Source organism: Aedes albopictus, chromosome 2 (assembly GCF_035046485.1).
Source record: "Aedes albopictus strain Foshan chromosome 2, AalbF5, whole genome shotgun sequence".
Taxonomy (NCBI): domain Eukaryota; kingdom Metazoa; phylum Arthropoda; class Insecta; order Diptera; family Culicidae; genus Aedes; species Aedes albopictus.
In genome coordinates, this window is record NC_085137.1 from 386,768,279 (window position 1) to 386,779,142 (window position 10,864).

General features: G+C 39.2%; 1 protein-coding gene across 1 annotated transcript; it reads left to right on the plus strand.

Annotated features, from left to right (window-relative positions):
• The first annotated feature begins 10 nt into the window (after positions 1 to 10).
• LOC109399418 (acyl-coenzyme A thioesterase 13) lies at positions 11 to 7,266 on the plus strand. The gene is made up of 2 exons (XM_019671859.3): positions 11 to 270; positions 6,505 to 7,266. Exons 1-2 carry the CDS (start codon positions 172 to 174, stop codon positions 6,865 to 6,867), a joined length of 462 nt encoding a protein of 153 aa, XP_019527404.1. The 5' UTR covers positions 11 to 171; the 3' UTR covers positions 6,868 to 7,266.
• The last annotated feature ends 3,598 nt before the right edge of the window (positions 7,267 to 10,864 follow it).

A 10,864-nucleotide genomic window follows, 5' to 3' on the forward strand; every position in this document is an offset into this window, starting at 1 on the left:
AGTCTCTCTGCTTCGTGTTCGCGGTTCGCCGTCGTCGACCGTGCCTGACTTTTTCGCGTTCAGTTCATTGATTGATTCGGCCCAGCTCGGAGCAACGGGTGTTTGCGTAACTACTCGCGGTAGTTTCGGTGACCAAAGTCTAGTGTTTTCCCGGTGAATTTACCTGCCTTGATGTTGAGAAGGATGAGCGCCAAGAAGGGATTGGAATTTCTGCGGGCAGTTTCAAGCTACATGACCAAAACCAATGGCTACGATCGGTGTTTACAGCAGGTAATTTATGATGCTGCGGCAATTCACACTTCTGGCAATCACTTTAATTCACTGAACCACACAATTCACATTCCCAAGATGGAAGATTAATCTGCAAATACCTCGTAAATTTATGCTTTTTTCGGAAAATAAACTTCGACCCGAGGTGCAAGCGCTTTTATGAATGAAGATTGTTTTGACATTTTTGGCCTCGGCTGTGCAGGGTTGCCATCGAAATTGCGAAAAGGTGCGATGGGCATGAAACATTTCAGCGGTAGAGTCCAGAGCCGAAACTGCTGAAACGATGAACTGAACACGGCGGAATATTGAGCTTCTCGAGAATTTTTAGCATTTCGACAAGTTTCTCTTCGACCTCTAGGTTGCGCGCCAGGGTATAATGTGTATTGGGCACTTTGCGACGATTAACTCAAATCCGCACACACACCAGCGCACAATTTGCGCGCCGATTGCCTATGCGCCAAGTTTTTCACTAGCCAAATCACTATTAATCAGTGGTTTAATGAAGTAAAAGCATTTGTTATCGTCTATAATATCTTTGTTGTACATTATTTCCAGACATAAGGAAGTTCAATGTTTTAGACAAAAAATGGAACCGAACCTTAAGAGAGATAGAGCTCTTGGAGTGAGCCATTTTGACACTTGTTTATTTACATTTTGTATAGCGCACAACCCGGCGCATGGGCTGTTGGCGCACGAGTTGTTGGCCGGTATGCGGATTTCAGAAAAGATTCGCAATATTTCTTTACAGATTTTTACAAAAGTATTTTAGCAATACAGGCCAAACATTTCAATAGGTCCTATCTGCATTTGAGAGCAGGGGTGGCATTTCGCACTGAAAACGTGCACAGTGCAGCTCATTTTCATATTAAAACCGCGCACACTTGCACTCACTCTGAGGAGCATGCCATCCCTGTTTGAGAGGCTCTCTTTGTTCACTTTCTTTTTCAATTAGTGCAATGTAATGGTACACTTTTCAACCATTTTTGCAGTAAATGAATCAAAAGACGATTGTTTTGACCATCGTTCAATGCAAGGAGACAATCATAATACAAATAAACAGCTGAGATAGTAACGAAAGAGAGGGAAACCAAAGAGAGCCTCTCTTCTGCAGATAGGACCTTTAGACATGTTTGGCCTGAATAGTGGTTTCTGCTTTTAGTAGTGGTACGTGTACGTATACGCTGCATTTCACGAACACCACTTGAGTTACTGATTGAAAATAGTAAACAAAGATCAGATGTTCCCAGCAAAATCAAATGGGCATATTTTCAACCTGAGAGAGAGGAGACAGCTGGTTTCGATTGCGTGCTACTCAATGTCAAGGAGGACCTGTCACAAACTGTCACCGCGAACCGAGCAGAAAATCGCACATTGTTGGTGTGGAGTCACCGACGAACCGACGTGACAGTGGCGATCCAAAACTGTCTCCCCCTAATTTAACGGTCGACCAGCGAAGCGAGCGATCGCTTCTGTCAAATCAGCACAGACGCGAACCGTTTCCTATATGAACACACGGAGGTTTGGTGTCGAGCTATCAAATCATCGCGAGTCGTTATAGAGGTGGCGATAGTGTTCGGCTATTTTTCATCATGGCGTCGCGGACAACAAATTTGAATTTATTTGTTCTAGCTGTCACGTCGGTTCGTCGGTGGTGGAGTGGCCAAATATCCAAAGTATCTTATTACAATTTCGCTCCGTTTGTTGAAATTAAAAATGATAAACTGATGATGGTCAATTTTCCTCAACCAACGCAATGAATCCATTTATTTTCCATGCTCTGTCGCAGCAATCTCAATATGCAAAACAGTTTTGACCAATAATATTTTTTTAAACCATTGTGCGGCGCACAAAATAGTAAAAAGAAATAAGAAGAAGAAATGTAAACATCGGCGCTGTCAGTGAGCTGTCTCCTCTCTCTCGGTTTTCAACCAGTAGATTTGCATTAGTGTTCGTAACACCGCGCTGCGAAACCACTATAACATAAAAATATTGAAGTAATTCTACAAGGATAACCTGAAGAAATTTCCAGAGAAATTTTTGAAAATTTCTTAAAGAAATTCATGAACAAATTTTATTGAAGTAATTTCAGAAACAATCGTAGGAGGTTTTCTTTGAAGAATTCTTGGGGAATGCCTGGTGGAACTCCTTAAGTTGGATTTAGAGAAATTTATATGATAATTTTATGAGAAACCTTTGAAGAAACTTAAGAAAAAAAACCTGGAGAAGTTTCTAAGAAAATCCCGAAAGGGATTTCTAAAGGACATTCTTAACGTATTTCTGAATTAAATGTCGAAGTAGCTTCTGAAGGAAGTTTCTGAAAAAAAAATCTTCCGGAATCCATGCAAAAATTGCAGACAGAAGTACTGGATGAATTCCTAAAAAAGTCGCTTAAAAAGTTTCTGAAGGGACTCCTAGAGGATGATTTAGAACAATCCCTGGAAGAACTCTTGGAGATACTTCTGGAGGAATTCTTGAACGAATTGCTTGCAAAATGTCCAAAAGGGAATTAGTGGATAAAAATCCCTGAATTGAATCTTGGTGGGGCTGGCTCACCGAAACTTCCGGTCCGCTTTAGTGCTTTATGCATCATTGTGGCCAGGTGTTGCTCTAGTTTTTCCAACTGTATTGTAAAGCATTAGCGGTGATCCTTGGCATACTTGTGTAAATTGGGGTAGGTACTCGAAATGTTGATCGATCACCGATTATTGCTGGCAGATGCAGTGGAAAGTTTGTCTTAATACGTATCAATCGTCTCTGACAAACGAGAAAAACTGACTTCACTGATTACCTGTCTCTGAGCCAAATTTGGTATAGAGTCTTCAGTCTCCGATTAATCGCTTCATGTTTGATGGAGGTTTTTAATCCAATGGGTTACATAGCCGCTATCCGAATGAAGAGAGTAATGTTCCGCGTAATATATCACAAATCGAAAGAGGTACGGTACATTACGTGGAGCGGATATACTGAATTGGGTACCAGACCAAGTCCCTGCTGGGTGGCGCTAAATAGGTGAGCCATAGACAATAGAATCGTCAATGTCGTAGGGCATAGTATGTGACTATTGTCGAAACAACACTATTTTTGTTAATTGTCCACTAAGCGCATAACTATGTTAGGGTCAAGATTAGGATGAAATCATTGGTAAAAATAATAACACTTTTTAGTTTGTGTAGTTCGATATTCGCATGGTTAATTATTTTATGAACAATAATTTTATTGACGAATCCGATTTAAAATAATTGAATAGTAATTTTTGTTAAGCCATATTATATTAAAATAATCACTATCATTATCAATGAATGCTATCCGCTCAAGATCTTCGCTACATTGAATTTTGAAGTACTGTAGGCTTCACTTATCAACAAATTAACAACAAACACGCTATAACAGTATCTAGAGAATCGTGGAGGGTGAGAAACCTGAACTAGTAGCAGTATTCATATAGATTAACAATTATACTCTACTATTTTCAATCATTGCAACATTATACTAATATGTGCGGGCCGCCCATTTACGGAGTTGTGCGGCCAATTATTCTCTTTCCATTCCAGAAACGACCGTTTTGAAGCAAGAAGTGTCCCAATGGCCAACACAAACGGGACTTGTCCGAAACACACAAGATAAGTACAACAATTTTACAATCAGGCGCCCAACTCTTTCTACGACTTTGCTAATAGATAATGCAATATGCATACTTCAATATCAATTATTTGTTTGTTTGCGCGTTTATTTATGACACTGTTGAAGCATTCGTGTCGCCGCGGAATAGTTTACAATTTATCTTATTTACATTTTTCAATTCACTTTAAAGTATCTAACACTGCTTTTACAATTGTGTATGCAAACTTGTATCTTAATTATGTTCATTATTAATAGTAGTCTGATAAAACAAGTCTAGTGATTTTTTTTACCAAGGAATAGAAAGAGTTGGTGTCATAATCAATACAATACTTGAAACTGGAAACTCCTTATTTCCCCCTATGGGTTATAGGGAGGGGCGGGACATTCGAGCCTACTCATCAGTGGAAAGGACTTGATATGCTAATCGGTTTAGCATAGGGCAGATACAAGTCTACTGGTAGACGTATCGCCCAGCGAAACAACGCAGATTGGCCACGGCTCGGGGGTGCGTTGATTATAACAGAATAACAGAATAACAGAAAATCCCTGAATTGAATCTTTAAAAGGCCTAGAAACAGGCGAACGCTATGCAGTAATTCCAAGAAGAATTTCTGGGGATAGTCCTGGAAAAACGTCAAGAAATAAATCCTTAAGTAATTTCTGAAGAAGCTCCCAAAAGCATCTCTGAAGGGTCCCTGGGAAAAAAAAAACTGTAAGAATCTCTGAAGAAAGGTTTCTATAAGCCCCAAGAGAAGGTTACAATTCAACCACTGGGGGAACTTCCCATTAAATATCTTGAGAAAATTCTGGAAGAATTCCAGAAAAGAACCCTAAGTGAATATATACAAAAACATCATTAAGGAACCTCTCGAGGAACAATTTCAGAAATCTGAATTTCTCAAAGAAACGAAGAAATTCCATACCGAAGAATTATCATCCTGATCAGGAAAAATCATCCGAATGATGTAAATAAGGATCAATATTAAAGTAATTTCCTAAGTAGGAGGATTAGGGGCATAATGGACCCCCGGGGCGAAATGGACACCCCTGTTTTTGCCGAAACCGTTGACTTTTATGTTAAACTTCTAATCCATAAGTGTAAATGAACAAGTCATTGTTCTATTTTTCAAAAGTACCATTTATATTCCTTTAAAATAACCAAAATATCATAGAAATTAAGGTATGTTTTTCATATGGTGGATTTCTTATAATTTTGAAGCAGCAGCTAATAAGGTATCACGAGTGTTTGAGTGTGTCCACCATACAAACAAGTGAATTGTTAGCTTATCTACATGTATACGCAGATTTAGCAATGGATGAAGTATTATATTTTTGATCAGAACTTACTCAAAATAGCAATTTCAATGTTGTAGTCGATTCGGGGTGAAATGAACATTGGCAATTATGAATAGATGTACGCGCGTTGCATACTGTTAGGCGTTTTAGAGAGTTTGGAAAAAAAAACAATCCGATTATTGTAGCCTAAAATTTGTTTAATTAACTTTGATGTTATGTAAACTCGTCTAAGATGGAGTGTTATATCTGTGGTGTTGATCTCCGTAGGAAAATTATTTAACTGGTGGATATTATCAAAGATACAGCATAACGTGTGCAGGGGTGTCCATTATGCCCCGATGGGTGTCCATTTCGCCCCGTACCTTTCCTGCCAGCCCTAAAAAAAAAACACACGGTTTTCAAATCATTATTTCTTTACAATAATGACATTCTACCTGCTGTAAATGATTGAAATACGTAGGAATCAAGTTGAAGTTGTAAGCCAAATGATAATATGTTAAGTTTTTGTCTGTTATACAGGCCTAACATAGTCATTTGCTTAGGGTGTCCATTATGCCCCTAATCCCCCTACCAGTATATAGGGAGCCTGGAGCCTGGAGCTCTCCTTCTCTTTCTTTCCTTCGGCGTCGGACCATAAAGCCGTCCTTGCCTTCAAAAAAAATTTGAGGGCAAGGTTTACAAATTGTATGAGATTTCGATAAGATTAGATTTTTGCTGCATGCCTCTATCAGTTTGAAGAACGATGTGATTGGAAAGTGTTGGTTGTTTGTGCGAGTGCTTAAAAAAAATAAAATGAAAATTGAAGGAAAAAATATGTTTATTTGTTTTGAAATGGAAGGTTCCGTACGTTATTTCTTACAGCCACGTCCATAACGAAGATCTGTAGTATCTTCGATGGGTCGGTCCACAATTCTGCTTCTCCAAGGACAATCGCGTTTCTGAACGATCGCATCGACGCTACAGGCCATTAAACAAGTGCCTCTCTCGGAAGAACCATTACGGAATTGCCAACAATATTTTCTTCAACACGAATTTTGTTGTTTCTCTCGTTCGCCTATGGCCAACGTCCTGGGCCCATAACCTCTACCGAATTAATAAAATGCGTATGGGTTGTCTGGAACGCTGTAGTCTACAGAACGAATGAACTGATCTGGAAACCAATCATTTCTATAATAAGTGTCGCTATAATGGACGATTGCAGGTTGCTACAACTTGAATCTCAAAAATATCCTAAACTTCGTTTCACCATAATTGTTTCAAACAAAACAAATAAACACATTGTCAAAATATTATACCACTTGTAAACTTTCTTTCCAGCTCAAAATCGTCAGCGGCGGCGACGGCAAGTGCCAAGCCGAGTTCAAGGTGGCCGAGGAACAGCTGAACCGGGCGGGGGGCCTCCACGGAGGCTTCACCGCGACCATTGTGGACGTGGTCACCACCTACGCACTGATGACCAAAGACAACTGCCTGCCGGGCGTTTCCGTTGATATTCACGTGACGTACCTGAAGGGAGCCCGCGAGGGCGATGAGGTGGTCATCGATGCCAACACCATCCGAGCCGGTAAGAATTTGGCCTTTTTGGAGTGCGAACTGAGGCACAAGCGCGACAATTCGATCATTGCGCGGGGTCAGCACACGAAGTACATCGGAACGGGCGGCGCGAAGACGAAAGAGTAGGCTTTTTTTCGGGTTAGTAGTAGTTCAGGTTTTATCATGGTTTTATAATGGGTTTTAGCCAAAAAAAGGTGTGTTATTGGCATCACTGACAGTTGTTTCAAGCATTTTTATGATTGAATTCAAAATACAGGGTAGTTTGAAGTTTATTAGCGGTGCAAAAAACCATGATAAAATCTGAGCCAGGGTAGTCATCTCAATAATCGTAGAAAAAATAACACACCAGGACGGAATCGTTCGAAAAGAGAGTAAAAGTAGTTAATTGTTTTTTATTAATTCAATTCTGTTTGTGTTTTTTTTGTTTTCTGGTTTTCGGTTTCAATGTGAAGTACCGCGGATCCTCTCTGCTAAAACTGGTTGAACGTACTACATCATATGTATTCTGCTGGCTTAAAGTCTAAATAGGGTAAAGTGGTTTTCTTCCTTGATGACAATTCCTCGTCTCGTGCTGTTTGTTAAAGTGTTTGTATTGGTTGTGTCACGACTTACGAGCTAGTTGGATATAATTGGATTTCTCGTGAACTTCTTTCTGTGTAGTTTTTGAAATAGGATGAACGGTATTTCCTATAAGGTTTGGATTCTATGCATTATTTGGGAGATTTGTATATTTTAATTCTTCGTATATGGCTAATGTTTGTGTTTGATTTCACTTCACTGGATCACCTCATAACTTGGGATTGAAATTTGCGAATGTCGATTTTAGTTCAGTAGTTTGAAGTAAATTTTCGCTATCTTGATATTTACATAATTCACAAATCTGTGTGAATGGGTTCAGGAATTTTCGGAAAATGTACGTTTAATAGTTTGGTTCGTTTTTAGATTTTCACTCAAAATTGTTCCATCAGTCGTTTTTTTTTCTAATACAAGACAGAAGGTTTATTGAGCTCGTAGTAACCGTTTCAAAATGTTGTGTTACAAAGTTGACAGATGATCGACTATTACTGGGTAAAATATGACAAATTACATTGAGTTAGAGCAGTATTTCTCATTTATAATATACATAACATATACGAAACTGGAATAGGTAGATGATTGTTTGACCGGGATGTTTGACATAACGGTCATGGGCGAGTGAGAGGTGGTCGAGAGATGGCAACAGCGCTACGATAAGCACTACACTGGGCCATTACCAAGATTTGGGAGGAGAAAGTATTACCGGAGGAATGGATAGAAGGTATCATGTGTCCCCATCTATAAGTTGGATTCCGGGAACTACTCAGCGCTGTCTACAGGATACTCTCTCAAATTTTATGCCGCCGTCTATCACCGATTGCAAGAGAGTTCGTGGGCTACTTCAGGCTGGATTCATGGGTGAACGCGCCACAACGGACCAGATGTTTGCCATCCGCCAGGTTTTACAGAAATGCCACGAATACAACGTGCCCACACATCACTTTTTCATCGATATTAAAACGACATAATATGTCATATTATGATATTGGGCATCCGGTTGACAGCCATTCTAAGAAAAAAACCTGCTGATCATCAAGTGTCACAACTTTCTCGCATCTAGTGCACTATGTTGCTGACAACAACGTGAAGGATGCGCACTACCTTTTACATGATTTCAAAACTTCGCGAATTGGATCACGTCGCGACTCGATTGTGCGATGTTCGGATTGGTGGTGGAGCGACAATACATTCGATCGAGAACCGTCATGGCAGATTATGCACGAATACGAATAGCAGGATGGCCTTCCAACCGGGAAAACCGGATTTACCCGGGAATCATGAAGAACCGGGAATTTGTTAGAGGAAACTCGTGGTAAAAAATACGTATTGGTTCGTATAATTTTCAGTGTATGAATTTATCTCATTTTTCAAGACCTTGACTCGTTTGTTTACTTTCCTCTGTGCCCTGTAGAAAATCAAGATACTTCGCTGTCACTTCATTCTCTTCTCATTCTTTTCTGTCAATGTCTCAGTGCCGCGCAAAAGTGTTGCTTTTTACGATTCAATAACGTTTCGTGTTAAAAAACAATCGTAGAAATAGACGATTGACGATACCTATTCTGTTATTTTAAAGTTGTATTTCGTTTATTAAGTATTTTTTCTGCACACGATTTTTCTTCTACCTAACATAAACACTGTTTTTGTTCTCTAATTTATCGGCAGCAATGTCTACCAGTTACAACGCGAGATACGAGGACGCATTTCTGCGGTGTGCTGCCGATCCGAAAGACACGAAGGTGGCGGTCTGCAAATGGTGCTGCAAGAAAATACGGATCGAATCCATGGACAGAGTTACGCTGGTTAGCCACGAAAAGAGCAAAACGCACACGAGTCAAATACTGGTTCAAGAAACTGACCTGAAAATCCAGCATTTGCCTTCATGTAAGTAGTGGTAGTAATGCAAGTGGATAACTGACACTGAGGAAGATTACAAGTGGTAGTCGAAATACGCGTATCTGTCAAAGGATAAGCAAAATAGGGCAGAATTAAAAGGTACAAAACTGATCACACTCATTCGAAGAGGGTATTCTGCTTAGAGGGTTCGAAAAGTAGGTACAAGAAAATCCGGATGTTTCCAGCGTCCTGAAGAAGTACAGGGGATGGCCAAAATGTTTGGGATAGGCAACTTTTTTTCTTCCACAAAAAAATTCAACATGCTGTAACTTTTCATAGAGTGCATCAAAAAATCTCATATTTTGACTGTTTGTCAACCTATTATATGTGCATCATTGGTACAAATTTGGGCTCGATCGAATAATGTTTTGCAAAGTTAGAACCGTTCGGGTAAAACACTATTTTTTAGACAACTATTTTTTGAACTGTCACATCTCGGAAACCAGTGAACCGAATTGAATGAATTTTTTAACGTTTATCAACAATTTATTGATACTTAATACGACGTTATAAAATGTAATATTTTCACACGGCGAATTAAGTTATACCGGGTTGAAATTTTTACCCATATAGAGGAAAATAAATAAAATTTACAATACCACACAAAAATTATTAAATGTGTTTCACCTTCAATCAAAATAGGCTCTAATATATCTGATTAGAGATAATTTGAGAACAGAAGTAGAAAATCTTTGGATATAAACACTAAAATTTTTTGACATTGATGTAAAAAAAATACATTTTTACGAGAAAAATCCAAAAAGTGTCAAGCTATGATAACTTTTTTCAACGTGTAAAAAGTATCTATGTTTTAATAGTTTGTGAAGCATTTGTATATTGTTAGTGTACGTTCAAAATTTCATTCAATTTGGTTCACTGGTTTCCGAGATATGACCGCTCAAAAATGAGTTGTCTAAAAAATAGTGTTTTACCCGAACGGTTCTAACTTTGCGAAACATTGATCAATCGAGCCCAAATTTGTACCAATGATGCGCATATAAAAGTTTGAGAAACAGTCAAAATTTGAGATTTTTTGATGCGCTCTATGAAAAGTTATAGCATGTTGAACTTTTTTGTGAGAGAAAAAAATGTTGCCTATCCCAAACATTTTGGCCATCCCCTGTATATGCTCAACGAACAAGTCATCAAAGCTCGTATCGCAGTGCTGGAACAAATACCCGGATAGTCAGATCGCTGCCAAACTCGAGATAGGCAGTACCAAAGTTGCGTACATGATTACATACGGTCTTGCACCGTACTACATGAACGAGATTTTCAAGGAACTTAACACAACATCCGAGCTGGTCATTGGATTCGACGAGACGCTGAACAAGATATCCCAGCGGCAACAAATGGACATCAGCGTGAGATACTGGAGCGAAAAAAGGCAACTGGACAATCGGTATCTATAAGGTCCGCGTTTCTAAATTCTTCCCGTGCAATGGATCTCCTAACTGGATTGAAACAGTGTTTTGAAAGAAATCCAGCTCTTCCTAATAATGTCATCCAAGTATGGCCGGTCCAAATGTTAATTGGAAACTGCTGAAGGATTTCAGTGGCGAGATGCGCAACTTAAGAGGTGTTCCGTCATTCGATTTGCTGAGTATAGTCTATTTTATGAGGCTAGTCAAACGACAGAAGTACGCGCTCTGAT